General features: G+C 34.6%; 1 protein-coding gene across 3 annotated transcripts; it reads right to left on the bottom strand.

Annotated features, from left to right (window-relative positions):
- Window positions 1–2,186: 2,186 nt before the first annotated feature.
- Window positions 2,187–18,955, bottom strand: LOC145632022 (chloride channel protein CLC-d-like). Of its 3 annotated transcripts, XM_081684275.1 has the most exons (23): window positions 18,457–18,955; window positions 18,304–18,376; window positions 14,171–14,392; window positions 14,032–14,078; window positions 13,822–13,920; window positions 12,182–12,256; window positions 11,216–11,304; window positions 10,940–11,080; window positions 10,782–10,852; window positions 10,602–10,681; window positions 10,321–10,458; window positions 7,222–7,281; window positions 7,054–7,128; window positions 5,469–5,620; window positions 4,510–4,645; window positions 4,250–4,381; window positions 4,064–4,141; window positions 3,930–3,985; window positions 3,732–3,818; window positions 3,502–3,658; window positions 3,311–3,412; window positions 3,184–3,227; window positions 2,187–2,498 (listed from the first exon to the last, which is right to left on the bottom strand). In XM_081684275.1, the coding sequence occupies exons 1-23, from the start codon at window positions 18,631–18,633 to the stop codon at window positions 2,408–2,410; spliced, it is 2,382 nt and encodes a 793-aa protein (XP_081540401.1). In that variant the 5' UTR covers window positions 18,634–18,955; the 3' UTR covers window positions 2,187–2,407. The 3 variants fall into 3 exon arrangements, with proteins under 3 accessions (XP_081540401.1, XP_081540399.1, XP_081540400.1); XM_081684273.1 differs by having other exon boundaries at window positions 10,782–11,080; XM_081684274.1 differs by having other exon boundaries at window positions 3,189–3,227; window positions 10,782–11,080.
- Between the last annotated feature and the right edge of the window lie 769 nt (window positions 18,956–19,724).

The following is a 19,724-nucleotide window of genomic DNA, read 5'->3' as shown; positions in this document are numbered from 1 at the left end:
AGAGTATTCTAGATTGTACATGGGATAATAGTCATCCATATTTAGATATTATCATAACATGTGTAACTTTTTTACTATTTTTGTCAGCTAAACATTATGTGCAACCAAAAAATTTCTTTCCTCTTTTGGTAAAAAAAAATAAATTGTCAAATGTATATTTTACCCTCATTTAAAAAATTAAAACACAATTTATTAACTATAATCAGATTTAATTAATCATTTCACCCCAACCAACCCAATCTAATTCATCAACTCTTCATCTTCAACTCAAGAAACCCAAAACCATCTTCATTCATCTTCATGTTCATCTTCATCTTCATCTTCTCCAATATTTTCTCTCTCCTCTTTCAATCTCATTATCTCTCTTCATCTTTTTTAGATCTATTTTGTCTTTTAACTTTCAAAAAATTTGTAGTAGGATTCATGGATTTGAGATCTTCTTTCTCTTTCTTCAACTTTCAAGAAATTCAATTCGTAATGGGTTTATCGAATTGGTGGTGATTATTTCGCAATTGTTTCCCTCGGATCTATGGGGAATTTCATGACAAATGATGGTTTGGATTTTCCGGGTTTTTTTTCGTGGGGATGGAATTTCTTCGAGGTGGTGCCCAGGTTTCGTGGGGCTGGTGGGTTTTGTGTAGGTGGGTTTCGTGGGGTTGGTAGTGGTGGTGGTTTTGTGGGGCTGGTGGCCTGGGTTTCGTGGGGGTTGGTAGTGGTGGTGGTTTCGTGGGGCAGGTGACCTGGGTTTCGCAGGGGTTAGTAGTGGTGGTGGTTTCGTGGGTGGATTTCGTGGAGTTGGTAGTGGTGGTGGTTTCGTGGGGTTGGTAGTGGTGGTGGTAGTGTTGCCGTGTTGGTGGTGAAGGCGGCGGTGGTGTTGGTGAAGGCGATGGTTGGTGTGGGTGGTGTTGGCAATGGGTAGTGTTGGCTGGTCTTGGTGGTGGCAGTGGGTTGTTGATTAATTATCCAAACATTCTCTCTCCACCTTAATTACATACTCCTAGAATACATTAATTACCATTATCAAATTTTGCATTAATTTCCGTGTCAAGTCCCAAAGTTGCACATAATTTTTAACAGAGGTAGTATAAAAAAAATAATGATGAATCGAAATAAAAAATTTCCTTGACACGAGAGATGACCACAAGTGAAAAGAAAAAATAATAAAAAAAATTTGTAGCTATGAATATGTAGAAAGGAGAGAGATAATCTATTAACTATTACTAAAAAAGGAAATTACTAACATCATCCTATCCCCAAATTGTATATGTGTCGCCTTCTCATAAAAAAAGTTGTATATGTCATATATATTTTTGGTTTTTTATTTTTAAATAGGAATTTGTTATTTTTTTTTTTTATTCTTTTTCATTTCAACCTTTTGACTGTGTCAACTATATCTATATCTATAAATATAACTAAAGTAATTGTCGCTGATGTAATTACTTTCCACATGTCAACCTCTTATAAAAAAATTTCCTGCCAAAACTAATAATGACATCATTTTTTTTTTCAACATAAATAAAAATTTGAAAATGATAAATTAATTATACATTTTCCTAACATATTTTATATTTAAATTGATTAATTATGCAATTTCAATTGGAAAAATTAAAGGAAGGTTAGACTATTTCATTTTCTTAAAAACATTATTTTTTTTCTCCTACTCTATATCTTTTATACAGATTATATGAATTGGGTCTTCCATTCTTTATTAATTTCCCAATCTATTAGATGTTGATTAAATTATTTGTACTACGTACATATTACACACAAAATAAGCTAAATAATATTGTTAAAATCGTAAAATATTATTTAAATCGTACATCGCACGAACCTAATCTAGTTATATACTAAAGTAATCCTCCATAATTATCCCCAAAGTACATATGTCATTACCTCATAAAAGTTAGGGAATAATACACCACCATAATAATTTAAATAAAATTAAAAAGTGTAGTAGTACAGAATACAAAATATTACATAACAATTTATAATACTACTTAATTGAAATATATTTTTTATGTTTTTTTTTTTTTTTATCAATGAGTTCATTTTATATGTTTTTTAATAAACGAATAATGAAAGTACTATTGTAAAACCGTGCATAGCCCGGGTTCTAATTAATAGATATTTTGCAAATTACGAAAGTGTAGCACTCAAAAAATGGAGGAAAAGTTACTACCTCCATCTCAAAATTAAACTAACCTTTCGAAATGATTTCATTCTATAAGCTGCCATTCTGTTTTACAATTTTACACTTTGCAACACAAATATGTGTGATTTTGCTGGAGTTTTCCAGTGTACAGGAAAAAATAAAATAAAAAATTAGAATTAACAAAAATGTTTCAAGAATGCAGATAATGAACTCCAGCCAGGAGATACCAAAACCTACACGATTATAGAATTAGAACTATGATTTATTTTGCACCAAAACACCATTTATCAGTGGTTGCTCCACATCTACACTTCTTGATACTGAGCCTCCGTTACGATATTGAGTTCTGTCAAATTCACAAACAAGTACTAAGTTAAGAGAGCCAAAAGATGAGAAAGATTGCGACCATTCAAACCTAAAATTTTACAGTCCTATAACAGTAGAAAGTAATGCTATCCTATTTTTTTTCTTTGGAAGTTTCAACTCTACTCCATTTAGCCTCAATTTCTGGCCTTGACTTTTCTGCGCTGATATACAAAAATGAATCTGATTTTAATCATGTTAGGTCACCTAAGATATATTCTTTCAATTTATCACTAGACAATATTAACTTCATTGCTCACCGACTAGCTATCTCCCATGATGTGCAACACCAGGGGCAGATAAGAGTTGGCGGTGTCATGAAAGAAACTTGATTAAATAGAGGAGAATGTAGACATTTCTGCAGAAATCAAAATTTCTGCATAGTCCAAGTAGATTTTGGAATCAGAAGAGATGAAAAGCGAAAGTCAGGACAGGTGTCAAAAGGAGATCAGAAGCACATTACAGCCCTAAAGTCCAGGGAGTTTCAAAGGAGGATAGTGCATTACTGAATTATGAGGAGCAGTGAACTCAGTGGCTCAAACAAAATTCTTCCAATAAGGTCAATCAATTATCAAACATTTATTAAACACAAGTATTCTATTCCACATTTCACATAATTTTTGAGCTACTTTGTAATAAACATGAAAAACTTATCAACAGTAAGAGACCTTACACTAGTCGATTGGAGTTCTGTGTCCAACTCATCATCACTCTGCAATTAAAACCATAGTTTTCTTAAGCATGATTCAAGTAAATCAGCATAATGAAGAGACAAAAGTTATGTCAATAACATACCTCAACTATCAAATCCTTTCGTGAAATTAGACCTAAAACACGTGAAGGCCTAGGGACAACCAATAAATGCCTTAATCCTAGTTGACGGAATAGATTATACACCTGAACAAACCAGATGATGCAAGATTGTGAAAATTCATTTAACTAGAAACATGAAAACAATAAAATTCTAAGAAGTCTGAGTGGTCTACCTTTGTCAACGACATATCTTCAGGGACTATATACGGTGATGGGTTCAAAAAGGGGGCAAGATCTATGTACATATCTAAATCATCCTGGCTCAGATGAATATCATCAAGGCTAAGCCCTGTACTTGAAACTGGTTTGATGAATTCACTATTACTATGCCTGCAAAGAGGAAGCTTCCATCAGTATACCAGTTGCACAATACTATAAAACCAAGGTTTAGCAGATTACATACCTTATCGGGAAGGATCCACCTCTTGAATCACTAGGCAAAGAGCTATGTTGGAAATCCACCTTGGACTGAAGAAGCACCAAAAAGTGACTGCGGTGGGCACATCACATCACGTCACATCAGTTCCAAGTTATTTTAAAGTCACAGATGCGCAACAAAATAAAAAATATAGAATTAAGGACAAAAGTGCTCAAGGAAAACCTCCGAAGCATCAGTCCTATAATGAGCGTCTCTCCACTCCTTGTGTGATCTATCACCTAATTGGCAAGTCATACACAAGAATAAGTAGGCTAATTTTCATGGAAATGCTGAAGCCATTGACTTATTCAACTTACAGGGAAGCCATTGTGCTTGTTGCATCTCAGAATAGAAACCGCATCTGAAACCTTGATAACACGAGGAAGACTAACAACCTTCAAGAATAATGTTAAAGCAAAAAGTTAGCACAACACTCCCAAAAACATATGCATGGCACATATTCTCAGTTGAAAAACAAGGCAGAATCCTCATATAGAACTGACCTTTCGAGTTCGACAACCATCTTTTGCAGTCATCCTCCGCATTTGGTATTTCGGTCTTGAATCAAGCAAAGGGATACCCTTCAACCGAGCTTGCTCTTCATACAAGCCATCGTTGAAGGCATCACCAACAGCCTGCACATCATTTCAGAAAATCAATAATTCAAACGGAAGATGACACATCGACACCCTTCCATACAAATGAGCTATGCGCAAAATAATTAAAAAAAATTAAATCAATTACCTAGAGTCCCAGAGCATACCTTTGATATAAGAAGAACTAGCATGATAAGGGGTAGAAACTTCAAATTATTCGAGATTTCAACCATGATGACACAAAGGGACACTGTCACCCGCATCGAGCCTCCTAAAAAAGAAGCAGCACCTAGAAGAGCATATCTGTAACGATAAAAGTCATATTGAGTTAAAAATGCAGCAAGAAGGGAGCCAATTACAGCCTAAATTTCTGCAAAGCACATAACTAATCACATTAAGTACTAGGTTTATCCGTTCATTGGCATGGATGCTCTCAACAAGTATATGAACACTCTTCCCAAAACATTGAGAACTGTAAACAAAAGTAGATCCACCCAGTTATCACATAAGCCTGCCTAAAGCAAAATAGAAACGTAAGATTTACAGAGTGCTACTACCATGAGGTAAGAGACTTAGGTCACTAATTAATTAAGCTTAAGAATTCCATAGCACAGTGGTGAAAGAAAATTAAATAAATAAATAAATTTAACCAAGCAATTCCAAAAGAAAATCAAGAGAGATATTTCCCTTTCTTGAAATCCACAACCAGAATCTAATTCATAAGTGTACCCATGGTTCGTATCAAGTAATTGTTCTAAGGATGGCTCTTAAACTACTTTTACAGACAGTAAAAATAAGAAAATGAAAAGAGATAGCTCTAAAAGATAGGTTACATCCAACAAAATCGACATCAACATGATTCAAACCAACATCGGCATCAACACACTAACGCCATCCCAAGGCCTCAAAAAAGCTTTCGCCCTAGGGATAAAAGAGGGATAAAATAAAAATAAAAAAACAGCTTTACTCCTCCAAAACCAATGTGGCTGATACCAATTGGCCTTTTATCAGATATGCCATGACCTTTAGGTACTCCACACTTAAAAGCAAATCTAATTACACTTCAATTTGTCTGTTGCTTATACAGGATATAGCGAAGAAGAAAAAAGACAGAATGAATACTCACGTTCCCTCTTCTATGTTTGGCTTTTTATAGAAGTTGACGACAAACATGCCAACAAGACGGCCATAAGTCGACCCTATCATTATTCCGGGAACAAACTGACCAGCGGGAACAGCTGTTCCAAATGTGACCACTGCCAAAGTGTAAAACATAACCTACAAAGCACGGGAAAGATACTTAGAGTCAATAAGCAGCCAACTATGCACAAGTTGATAAGGCACACTAACTTCCATCTTTGCTGCAACTAGTAAAATAAAACTTAATTTGCCTTTTATCTCATTTGTACAACATATAACAAATTTGAAATTGTGCTAGACCTGCAGACCCTGCAACAAGAACATATTTTAATTGCAATTGAGCATTATAAATCATTTTTATGGAACCAGTAGGAAGGTATGGATATGGCATAAGAGTTAATGGCTCCCAATTCATAATTCTAGGGCTTGTTTTGTTCACCTTATTTTCACTTATTTCAAGAAAAAATAAGTTCAGATAAAGGGTTAATGAGGGGTGGATCCGTGGATAAGTTTGAATAACAGCTAAAATAAGTTATAATCAGGTTTAACAAGTTTATAATTTTATACTTGTATTAGATAAGTTCAGATAAGTAAAAATCAGGTGCATAAAACACACCCCTACTACATTTTGACCACACCCTTGGGAAATATATATTACTACATTTTTTTAACATAGAGCGAGGATGGGGGTGGGATGTCAAGACTCGAGTGGTTGAGGGCAGCAAAGCAGAGACTAATTTCAAAAAATAAAGATAAAAAATCTAACTCTTGTAAAACAGCAAAAATAAAATGCACACCTCAAAAATAATAATTATCTATGCATGAACCTCCTTGAAAAAATCAAATATTAGTGTAAAGTTTATCAGATACTGCAACAGCACACATAATATATATATTATAATTATTATGCCCATCCAATATCATGCAAGTTTAACAACACTGTTTGTGTAGGTTATAATAGCCAGCCAATGAAAAACCAAGGAGGCAAAGAAGAACATTGTATTCACAAATGGACAAAGGTTTCCTGACCATATTTGTCACCTACCTCAAGCACCTAGTATTTAATAGAATTAAAATAACTTCAACAATGAAGAAAAAAAAAACAATAAAGAGCGAGCCAATGGGTGTGCATTGGTGCTAAACTATCATTTAAATAATTGATCAATGCCGCTTTTTGTTACAATTTTTTTCATATAATTCATGTTATGAAGAGAGAGGAAAGAGGGAAATTAGTGTTCGTGTTAAGCAATAGGTTTTTAAGTACCAAACACCTTGGGAAAGCATTGTACGGAGTAATAAATTAAAAATGCCCCACACAAAAGTCTGCCTTTTCGAGGCTTAGGCTCCATTTCACCAGCCTATTTTTGCATAACTTAGCGTAGCTAAGCTTAATATTTGCTTAGCTTACATTTGTTGGAAAAAAAATCACTGCTGACACTTGATTAAATAAGTAGAGGAGAACGGAGCCTTAGAGGATTAGAATCCCCTACTCAAAAACAAAACTTATGCTCACAGCTTCAAACCAAGGGTAATGGAAACATAAACAAGAGGAAAAAAAAAAAAAGACATACCAAAAAGGTTAACAAGCTCTGAGCACTGTATTCATGAATCGTTTTGGCGCTAAATAAATTCCTAATAGCATCATCCTGCATGTAAAACCAAAATCTGTTGGAAAAAATAGATGAACAGAAAAGCAACAGGTGAAAGTAATAACAAGGCTTCCACATCATCTAAATCACCTGTGTGTTGAAGAAAATGGTAGCTAGATCATTGTATTCCTTGTCACTGCGACAGTAAAACTGTAAACGAAAAAAAAATATAAAACTATGAGATATAATCAAAGGCTTTAGAATAATATGATTGAACAAAAATACCATGCAGAGACAATCTGCATCAGGACGTAAGCCCTAGTATCTCTTACGGGTCCTGCTAGCCTCGCACAATGCATCACCACTAGCACAATCATCCTAATGATAGCTCCCTTACCCTTAGACATCCTATGATCAATTGAAGATGGTATCCTCTCATGTTACTCAGACTCTTCACTTATACTCCACGGGTACCTAAGTCTCAACACTAACATAGTGTGGGCACTAATATTTAATCTTATACTCAAATCAAAAATAAATAAATACAAATAACAATCGTATAACCCCCAAGTTTGAATGCTTACTGCACCGACTGTTATAATTGTAACATATCTCCATAGCAACCATAATTTCATGGGGTCCACTACATTAGGCAAGTAGGAAGAGTATGCAACACTCTTTAAATTCCTTATCAAGGCTTTAAAACATAGCTTAATCAGCTCAAGGGTGATATTTATATTAAAATGGTTATTTCTTTCACCTTCTTCACCAACATGGATGGAAAGGAGAGATACCCAATTTGTTCCTTTAGTTGGTTATGCTTCCTGTTTTCATCCATTTCTTTTTGCTATTCATAATCTTACTTTATTTCTATTTTGGAAAACTTTTGTTCAAATCTTATTACTTCCTAAACCCAAAATCTCACATGGAAGATGGAACGCTCTCTTTCTAATCCTTTCTTAAAAGAACCCACATGCAACACTCTCTCCTACTATATCTTACACAAAACCCATTTGCAACACTCTATCTCTAGCTCACCTTGGTCTTTGAAACCATTAAAATAAGAGAAGATGGAGTATGTTCTTTGCAGTGTTTGAAAAAGTGCGCCTAAGGCTTAGGCGCAAGGCGATCAGCGGTGAGCGCTTAATTAGGTCTGGGCGAGGCATTTTGGGTTAGGCGCACTTGAGGTGCACATGAGGCAAACTTCAGCCAAAAAATTTTAACTGCCCATATACTGTGCCTCACTTCAAAGAGGCGCACTGAGGCGAGGCGCGCCTAGGCACAGCAGAACCCCTCTTGCCTCAGTGCGCCTTGAGCTTTTTTATATTGGTTCTTTGGTAACAGGGAGTTTTGTTTTAAAGAGGTTTATCATCACTAAGCTCTCTAATGTGATTTTAATGATTCAAACTAGACAAATTAATTACTCCTTACCACTGATTCAACATATGACAAGTACCACCACAACCACCCAATTTCACCCACAAAACTCCGTGACAAACACTTAACAACCGACAACCAAAAAAGAAATAACAAAATGAAATTTAGCACCCCAACTTATTTTAGCCATAAGTTCAATAAATAGCTAACACACAATATCATAACAAGAGATACAAATCAATAACCCAATGCATTGTAAATTTTACACCCAAGACCATGATGCTCATCATGTTCCCAAATGAACAAATAGTAAAATTATCAACATTCGATTAGTAAATTATGAGCATTTAGTTCAAAGATTATGAACATATAATTTCTAAAGTTCAAACAATATGAACCGTCAGTTCATAAATTATGATTGTTTAGCTCATTAATTATGAACATGTAGTTCTTATATCACCGATGACAATAAACATATACGTTCAAAATATTTGAGCTATATGGGCATTGTAGTCACGAGTATAGCCTTATCAAACACATCTACATCACTTTAATATTGATGTATCAAGCACCTAACAAGAATTTCATAAAAATCTCCATAACTTAACAGAATGTAGATTTTACAAAAACTATCTGGAATCCGTCTTAGCCCTAACTTCTTAAAACCATAACCGACTGTATAGGCAATTAATCACAAACCCGATTTTGGGCACCCAAATCAGGAACTCTATTTGGTCATGAAATTGGCTATCCAATGTATGAAGATATGTTTGAATCCCAAAACAGAACCAATAGCTAAAACCCGAAATTTAAATTATATCAAACTTACAACGTTGAATTTGGGATGTAAATACTAAAAACTGATGTTATTTTACTAAGTTAAATATAATAGAATGCCAATAACTAGAGATGTCAAACGATTTTGACTATGGTTCCAGTTTTCATGAGCAGATTTGATAGCAAATATTGAGAATTTGATCAGGTACCCAGGTCTTGCTCAACCCTCTGGGAGAATGGAAGTTACTTTAAACCCCTGTCCACACATTCACCTTTTTCAATATTTTCTTGATATACATATATAGTAGAACTGTCGAATAACAAATAAAAAATGAAATGGAGGAAATCCTTTTCCTCATGAATCGATAGTAGGTCCTTTTCTCCCTCTTTTGATCGTTCAACTTCCAAAAAAAGAAAATGGGAAAGATAGTTCCCATAAAACTCATTAATGTCTAAAATCAATTCACTTTTACTTGTGCAAAATTCACAGCATATCAGCAAGTAAGGAAAAGCAGGCACTCTTTTGGTTGGGCTTTTCTATGGTGCTATCTTGTTCCCAAAAAAAAAATGACATTGTAAGTTGTACCCTCACTTTTATACAAGTCTCGAGTTCTCAACAGTACCCCACTTTTAAAACCACAAGGATAACTTTGAGACTTATGGTAAAAGTTAGGAATCAGCATAGATTTATTCAAAAACAGGTACACACCATAGAAAACCCTTTGGTAGTTTGCTAAAAAAAAAAAAAGAAAAGAAAAGAAAAGAAACAAGAAAGAAAAGCGCTACACATGCAGTAATTGCATGGTAGCAAGAAATGCTTAGATCACCAATAAACCTAGAGAGATGAATAATTAGAAACAGCCATCATATCACCATGATAGGTAATACATGTATGACAAGCAACCATTTATTATTTCACTCTGAGCTAATAGAAACACAAATATCAACATAGAAATCTTCTAAAATTTTAGTTGCAGTAAATTTCAGTAAACCTGATAGATTTAATATAATAATGCCAAGAACTTGCTTAAAAAGCAGGATCAAGCTTCAGAATTAAGACTGTACAATGAATGAACAAGATGAAAGAGTACTTACATTTACATAATTCCCATACATTCCTGGGGGATTAGGACATCCAACTTCTGAAGCAGGACAGGGGCTGCATTTTCTTAGAAGTGGTAACCCAAAAGAAATTGCAGAAGTAATTACTGAAATAAGGCAGACTTCAATCATCTGTTGATGAATAGAGCATGAAAATGAGAAATCAAGAAAACAACGTAATTTACAACCAAAAAATAGGGGGGGGGGGGGGGGGTGGGGGGGGGAGGATCACCAGAACAGAATATATAACACTGTAAAGATCAACAATAACCTACTTTAACTCGTGTCCCTTTCTTGTGCAAATAATTGCGACGCCAATAAGTTATATAGCGTGTAAGTTGGTTGAATAACGCCCCTACAAAATTTCAGCAGCTGTCACATGATGAAAAAAAAAGGGAATCCTGTCCCATACAGAATATGGAACAAATAGGATAGTTAAAATAGCACATACTCACCAAGAAGACCACCGATCACCCCAATAACTGCCATCGGCAATAGTTCTGCAAATGAGTAATCCTCTTGACCACTGTAAAAACAAAAAGGCTTGGTTAGAAACCAGCAGACAAAAGTAAGAATTGATAAAATAATAGCTGAGAGAAATTGAAGTTCTAACTCTGAAATATCCCATATTATGAAGCCACCAGCACCAAAGTGTCCACATTTCCCACTCTTACACCATGACATTGCAGTACGTACAACAACCGCAACAACAGCAGAAGTAAAAAAGACACGCCACATAAGCTGACTTCTCCACCTTTAAGAGAAAAACAAGAATAAAATAATACGTACTACATAAGTACATGGAGATCAGGAAAGGAGATGCAAACCATCTAAAATATTACATAACCATGGATATGACTGCAATCAGGAGATAAGAAGATTATTATACCATGATGTAACCTCCTCAAGTGCAAACAATACACCTCCAACAGGAGCTCTAAATGCAGCTGCAACTCCAGCTGCACAGCCACAGGTCACCTTTTCAAAATATGACATAAAGTAAACTCATTAGTAAGGATGATTAATATACACATAATTCAAATAATAAAAACACTCTCTTTGATCTTTTTGTTGATTCTACTTTTTAACTCTTTTTGTCTCACAAAATGATTCCATATAGGACAACTAGAAGGAATGGAGGGAGTATATTAGAGAAGCAGGAACAGCAAAGACAATTCCACTGTCAATTAGGATGAGAGAGAGAAAGAGAGAGAGAGAGAGAGAGATCTCAATTAGTGGGCATATATATTTTGGAGAGCACCTTGGAGGCTTCCATCAATTAGTTCCAATCCTATAAATATCAGGAAACAACTTAATTCATATATTTAGCAACTCTCAAGTCTAAGGTCATTTTTCTTTTAGCCATGCCTAATGGGTGCTTCCAAGCCCACCTCCTGGTTGTTTAGTAACCCACTTCTTTCTTCTCTATATCATGGCATATAGCTATGGTTTTGTAGTCACTAGTTTAATTATGAACCAACTACCACTGGAAACAATCATTACTAAGGATCCCATTCGTTAACACCAATTAATGTCCTCCCATGTCCCCCCCCCCCCAGTATCTATCTGATCTCCCAACTCTTTATCCACATAACACAACTACCACAATTGTCAACCTTGATACCAGTATACCACATGACCACAAAGTTATGCAACTAAAATGTTATTTGGAAAAAGTATTAAGGAATTATTTACACTCAAGTAGAGTTATAAATCACCATGAACAAAGAAGAATGAAGCAATTAATGGTAAAAATACCATGCTCACGTTACTTGGATGGTTCAAAGAAAAGTAGAGACCAGACAAACAAAGAGCAGTTCATGAAATAAAGGTATTTATATGTCAATATACTTACAAGATCACGACGATCTCTATCACTATTAAAACCTTGAAGCCATCTTGAACTTAAATGGTATTTTGTAGATCCACCCTGAAATCATGCATCAAAAGTTTGAGTTAAATATTAGGCTTCAATAGTAAAATCTGAGCACAACATAATTATGACCTCTATGACAGACAATAGTGATTGAACTAATGCAACATCAACATAGTAGCTTATATAGCCAAATTTGGCAAGATCAATTTAGTCCAACAATTGGGTACACTACATTATCTCTATCTCAAAGAAAATAAATTCCCTTATCTCACAAGTCCAAAACCCTAGTTATAAACAGAGGTAGCCATAAATTTTCACCCTTTCTTTGCCATCAACAAAAACTCAATGCAATAGTCTCAACAATTTCGTGAAAATTTAAAGAAAAGCAATGACAAAAGACACCAACATATTTTTAAAAATAGCCAAAGATCTAGTCATAATTTAGGTTATTTTAAACCACAAGCAAGCAAGGGTCATTAAGGGAGGCACTCTTGATAACAATAAAATTAATTTTCGGTGTGCCTTTCCCAAGCTAATAAAGGCACTTGACCTCTATCACCTCATGCCCAGGCGCGACTTTCATAGAATGATTACAAAGGACGAAGTTAATAGAGATGACTCAATTCATCCTAATATTTCAATAATGCTAGCCCAACCCTAGAAGCGTTGGAATGAACCGAAATCCCAAAACAAGAAAACCCAATACACTAATGCAGCCAACAATGACACATGAGATGAGTCACCTTCAATCTCCAGTGTACCCTACGGAGGGCCACCCCACCCCAACCCGTAACTGCAATGCATATGCGCACCTTCCACTATTGTCTTTCATTTAATTGCACTAAATAAATCAATGCCCTAGAGCCCCAAGTCCCTTGTACACTTGCCTGAGAATAAAGATGTCCATGCATGCATCTAAACTTCTCCTATAGTCAATCGCGACCCTATATATCAGTGACCACCCCCCCCCCCCCCACATAACACCCCTTCCCTATATATTTTGTATAAATATTTAAGCTCTCCCTATTCTTCTCTATATCTGTTTCAAACACGTGAGACAGATGATTTATCACTCAGTTTACTATTCTAAATTTCAATTCTGCAGCCCTTAAGCCTAAACTCCTAAACATTCCCCTTCCCATAATCCCATTATACTAGCTAAGGCCTTTCATCAATGTATTGGTTTTAACCCACAATTGGGGCTTATATGGGTGTTTTTTTTTTTTTTGGGGTTAGAGCACACCTCTTCTTTGCATGACCTTTAACTACTTATATATGATTGGACAGTACCACTGCCAATATTGTTTCCACTATTCTGGAAAATTTATTAAATATGATCCCCTCATTTGCACCTAATTTAGAGAGATGCTACAAGTTAAACTGCCTTGCACTGTAGGAGGAAAAAAAATTCACAAATACAGCAAAATAGTCACTTCCATCAAAAATTCTTACCAATCCAGCCACAGAATGATTATCAGGCCCACTTACAAGCAAACAGAGGTGAATGCAATTATACAAAGCATGAAGTATGGTAAGAACCTAAGACCAAAGTACTAGAGAGAGGGAGGGGGGGGGGGGGGGGGGGGGGGGGGCACAATTATAGATGTATTAACACATACTTGTCCTAGGAGAGAAGCTATACAAGCACCAATATGAACAAGAGGACCTTCTTTTCCAAGGGCTAATCCACCTCCCACTGAACCAATGCTTCCAAAGATCTTCAAAAAAATTGAATCAACAAGAAGAGAAATGATAGGATTATGGTAAGAAGATCTAAAATCTGGTCAACAGAATAAAAGACTGGAAAATGGTAAAGAGATACTTCATACCTTTCCAACTAACGTTCTAAATAGAAGTATGCCATGGACATCAATTCCTGTAAAAAAAGCATTCAAAATTGTGCGTTAATTAAAACGTGATGAGATGCCGGTAGGATTTTGTAGAAAACGGTATATATGAACTGCTTACCATTCAAATAGCCTTTTATTTCTGGAATACCAGATCCAGCTGCAGCTGGCGCAAAATGGGTAACTATATATACAGAGGAATAAACTAGCGCTAAATTGAAAAGCACATAAATTAGTAGTCCAGCAAGATATGATTTCTGAATTATGGCAAATGTCAATGCGAATTTCCACCCAGCAAAGTTTTCAATGGAGATATTTATAAAAATAGCAGCAAGTCCAGTGCCTGACAATTACAAACAGGCGTGAACATCAACAAAAACTCAATAGAGATATATTCCATCAAAATTTAAGTTCAAATATGCAACAAAAAACCACTATTATGTAATTCATGTAAAAACAAAATAAACACAAATAAGACATTGGATTACTAGGTCAAAACAAAGATAAGAAATCACAATGTATCTAAATCAGATTTTTGCATAGAAGGGCTGAGGAGCAGTTTTATCTGGCTTGTATGACTGTATCCGCCATTACGAGGAATTGGTAGGGAAAATTAGTCTCCCAACAGACTTGTTTTGTGTTTTATTAGGGTATGCAATATGCTAAATACTGACTGGCAAACATTTTGGGTTCGTTATATGTAAAGTTTCGGTTTATTGATCAATTTATTAGAGTTTGCAGGAGCATCCAGCATTCCAGCCAGCATATTTACACTAATTATTGTAAAACAGAATCCTCTATTTCCACATGTCATTCCTCTACATAAAAGAAATCTTTGTAAAAACGAAAATAACTGACAAGACATTAAATTATACGATGTCCCTAAAAGACTGCTTACCCTCTCTATCTCTTAACATAAATATTTGTGCCCACCTATGTGCACAAATTCACACTTGCTTTTTAAAAAAGTAACAATGAGGTTTAGGGCAGTTTAGGAACAGAAGGAGTATCAAATGATTATCTTTCAATTACAATCCATTGTTATCCTTAATGCCTTGTCCTCATCTTCCCATTATCTAATGAGTACTTCTCATCTATCTTCCTATTAATGATTTAGCAACATCTACATAAAATACTACTATAGTAGTAACCATAAGGGCATGGCATATGATTCATCAACAAATAGCTTGATTATCATTTACTCAAGGGAAAAAAAAAATTCTTATAACAAAAAAAAACAACAATGTCAAAACCTTAATCCCAAAGATTGGTCAGCTATATAAACCAACACAACCAAGATTTCATCTCCAGTGGTGGTCAAACATGATCCTCTCCCTCCAATCCCTTCTCTCAAGTCCGCTCCTTTAAACCCAATTTCTTCATATCAACTTAAACTCCTTTCCTCCAAATCATCTTAGGTCTCCCTCGACCATTTCTAAGACTCTCATGATCCCACCTTTCGACTTTCTTCAATGGTGTTTCTTTTAGTATTCATTTCACATAAACCAACATAATTGGTTCTCCCTTATTTTACCTATCGACAACTACAACTTTCCTCCAAATATCTTCATTGCTAATTATATCCCTTAAGGTGTACACACATCCATCTCATACACGTCTTTGCAACTCCCATCTTTCTAACAATCGAATAGTCCTTTCAGAAAACTAACAACCAAGCCCATAAAGAACCAGAATCTGATTACTCAAGTTTGGTCCAAGTGTTAAGGCTCATGAGTGTCAAAAGAAGGAAACATGGTCGAATGGTCTTTTCGAAAAACCAACATTCAAGCCCATATATTATCGAAACGAATTTAACAAGACCCGTATGATTATGTTGTATAAATCACAAAAGACAATCAAGTGAGTCAGCGTGTGAATAGTGCAAAATCACAAGTGTTGTGCCTAAAAAAAGAATAGAGGAAGTACATATTACCAATACTCCAACTAAAACAGAAAGCATACAAAACTCAATTTTATAATCCAGCTCTAAACATGCACACACACTAACGACAAAATTATGCTCTTGTTATAGAATATCCACTTGTAACTCTCTATTTGATTCACCCAAACTTAATCTCATGGTTCACATCTTGTTCAATATTGTATTTTTTCGCCCTAATGACCTTATTGACAATTTGCAATACATTTTTATCTTAATGATCTTTCTTTAGTGGCAACTTGGTTGATCTAAAATGATTTCCCAATTGCTATTTGGATCATGTTAAATATGTTAGTTAACAAAACCTAGTTTGCACATGCTTACAAGATTCAGAGTAATGTCTACCCATAGTATAATAAGTTAAATACAATAGAGAATTTGATGTATTCTTGTTATTTCCAACGTTAGGTCCTTGTACCCAAGGATGTAAATAGGTTTGTCTAGGCATGAAGCATTTAAAAGACCTCACGTCACTGGTTTGTCTTCTTTTAAGTGTTTTGTAATTAATCTTGTTATTTTTAAGACTCTGATTGTTTTAGGATAATTAATACTTATACAAAAGCTAAAGTAATTTATTATTTTTCAAAGTGTGCATAATGTAATAAAATAAATTCGTCACAAACAGTAGATTGTTTAGTTCAATCTATAGTATTGAATCGGTTTCCTTAAATCACATATAAGTGATTTAAGTCTATAGTTTTCTCATTTGTATTGTAGCCTTCTAACCTGTTCGTTTACGATGATTTGAAAAGTCTAAAACCCATGTATTCATACAACAAAATCTTAATGTGTAGTAATTGAATTTCAAAATGACCTTGCTTAAGTGAAGCCTCATTAAAACAACCATTCCACACAAACTTCTTTAACATCTTCAGTAATCCCAAACTTCTTTAACATCTTCATTAATCCCTCACTCTCTCTCTCTCTCTCTCTCTCTCTCTCTCATATTTTCAATAATTATTCATTCAAAATTTATAAATAAATCAATATATTAACCCATTAATATCTTTAATTACTAATCATTCAAAAACACAAAAAAAAAAAAATTAAAAAAATTAAAATAAAATTAAAAAAAAATAAAATAAAATAAAAAAAAATTGAGAGTGTGCATTGAGAATAGTCCAACAACATTTTTGTATTAACATTTGTTGTTTGTTTTTGTATATAAGTAAATAAATAAATAAATTGGTAAATTTTGACACATGAATAGTGCAAAGAGTGTCAGGAAACGAGGGGAGAACTATATAACCAGTTGAAGCAAGTCAAAGAACCAACTTAAGCCATAAACAAGTACTCCCTCCCTAAAAGAAGGTCACATTTTGTGGTTTTACACGATTAATAAGAAAAATAAGATAGTGAAAAGCAATGATTAGATATCAAATATATCAAACATTAAGGCATTAAATTTACTTTGAAAATAGGAATATTTACATTGGGAATAGCTAGAGTAGTTAAATATTTTTGTAAATAGGAATGGTTACATTGGGAGTTTGCAAATATTTTAATATATAGGGATAGTTACATGAAAAGTAGGTAGCTAGGTACGTATGAGGAAAACATGTACAAAAATTTTAAAAAGTAATTACTTTGATCTAGGAAATAATTGGAAATGTAAACATTAATGTAACCCTCTTTCAGAACTAAGATTAACTAACATTATCTGAAATTTTAAGTGAGCAACAAAAACATGAATTTTTAATTTTAAAGTATTGTGCTAACTGCTAAGTCATGATTCTAAAAGCCATGATATAGGATTTTAAGTGATTGTAATTTTGTTGGTAGCCTAGAGTTGCTGAAGGTTCTCCACTGCAATCAATAGTTCCAAATTCCATGCTCACAGTATCACAGTAGAAGTGAATAGAAGGTCATGGAGTCTATACATTCTGCGAGTCTACAATCACATAACTTAAGGTTGACAAATATTAGTGAATCTCATTTTACAAACCATAAGTAAGCCAATAAATAATTATTGAACATGCACACATCTAAATGTGATTTATGGAGGGGAAGGACGAACCGACGAAGTTGTGTGTAAATCAGGCAACTTTGGTTGGCAATAACAAAACAAGTACGAGTATACAATCTATTGACTATGTATAAACCATCTTACGGCTTGTTCAAGAGCATCTCAACGAGTCAGTAAACCAACCTAAGCAACATGCAAGTAGAAGCTAAAGCTCAAACTAACCTGATCTGGAAACATAAACAAGCATCGAAAGATTCGAATTAAATGATTGAATTTCAACAAATTGAGCAAGCCATGACATCAATGCTGCGAATGCGAAATAAACATTGTAATGAAAATAATAACTCACCAACGCCGATCAATAGCGCGAGGAACCACTTCAAAGACACTTGATAACTTGCAAACAGTTTCCCCCTCGTTTCCTACAAAATCATAAAAAGAAATTAAAAAAATGCAATCAAATTAATTAGATAATGAGATCCAGATAAAGTGAGAATTGAACCTGTTCTTCTCGATAAGCATAATTTTCTATAACTTCATAATCAAGGCTTTCGACACCATTAAGATCATTCTTCTTAGTAATTCCAACTTCATCAAATTCTCCTTCCTCTGAATTTGGCAACTGAGACCACACCAATCTTGCAGTTTCCATACTGTTTTGGATATGATTCGACAACATTTCCTATGATTTAGATCAATCTAAAACCCTAAAATTCCAGCTTTCTTCTTCAAAATTGAGAAAAAATTAATTTTGGGGGATAATTGATCCCTAATTTAGCATTGAAGTGAGGAGATCAGAGATCGAAAGAGCGAATATAGTTTGATAATCGAATTAGATTCGCAATTTAGGAATTGAAGTAAGGATGAATGAAAGTGTAATTATGAAAGAGAAATCGAGAGCAGGAGCAGAGGTTTGTCGAAATAGGGAAGCGAATTCTCGGTCTCCTCGGTATGTGGTTGGACTGTCCTTTTTCTTTTGTTGCTTCGTTAAAGAGCATTGCCGAGGAAGTATGAATGAAGTTTCAATATGCATTTGCAAATGCAAATTCAACCGAACGATGCTGTCTACCAACGGGGTGGGGCCCGGTAAACAGTAAAAAGCAAAGTATATGCAAAATTAAAAGGAAAAAGTTTGTATATTGGTATAGGGTAACTACAAATTTATCACAATGAAAAACTTATACCGTTTCTCGGGGGGTAAAATTGTCCTAAATTAATTTAATGAGGGGTTTTTTTTTGGTAATTACCGAACATGACAGTGACGAACTTGTAAACGTTCGTCAGAAGCTTGACTAATGGTCTCACTAACGATAGACTAACGAAACCCTATGAGCGAGAAACTAAAATTCAAGAAAATTGATTTAGGGAAAATTGACTGGGGAGCGAATTGGAACTAGGGGTGAGGAAAATCGAATTGCGGTGGTGGAGCGATCAACCGCTATTCTGGTACAAGTCGCCACTACATTGTTGAATTGCAACTAGTTGTCGCAATTTGGAGGCTTATCTTGTTGGTAAGTTTGACATTGAGTTTGTTGAATTGGTATTGCTAAATAGTCGTGTTGTTTATCATCGCAGTTGTTTTAGCAATTGTGGGTTAACGGTATGTATACTCTACTTTTAATTTGTATAATGAATTTTTGTTATTATGTGATTAAATTTTGCATGCGTAGCAAAAGCTGCATATTTTGTTGTTTATAGCTCAGAAGTTGTTAATAGATAAATGTTGATGAATTTAATATGTTGTTGTATGTTTATAGCTCAGAAGTTGTG

This window comes from Chenopodium album, chromosome 5, assembly GCF_948465745.1.
Source record: "Chenopodium album chromosome 5, dcCheAlbu1.1, whole genome shotgun sequence".
Classification (NCBI taxonomy): Eukaryota; Viridiplantae; Streptophyta; class Magnoliopsida; order Caryophyllales; family Amaranthaceae; genus Chenopodium; species Chenopodium album.
The sequence above is the reverse complement of the archived record's forward strand: the minus strand, read 5'-3'. Positions and strand labels throughout refer to the sequence as shown.

What these genes read in the sequence shown, in the direction of transcription:
- LOC145632022 (XM_081684273.1), bottom strand. Translation starts at nt 18,633, where the DNA reads ATGTTGTCGAATCATATCCAAAACAGTATGGAAACTGCAAGATTGGTG. An exon ending in AATAAAAGGCTATTTGAATG is followed by an intron (nt 14,079 to 14,170) that starts GTAAGCAGTTCA and finishes CTTTTTTTACAG; the next exon opens with GAATTGATGTCCATGGCATA. An exon ending in TAGTTCTTCTTATATCAAAG is followed by an intron (nt 4,382 to 4,509) that starts GTATGCTCTGGG and finishes AATGATGTGCAG; the next exon opens with GCTGTTGGTGATGCCTTCAA.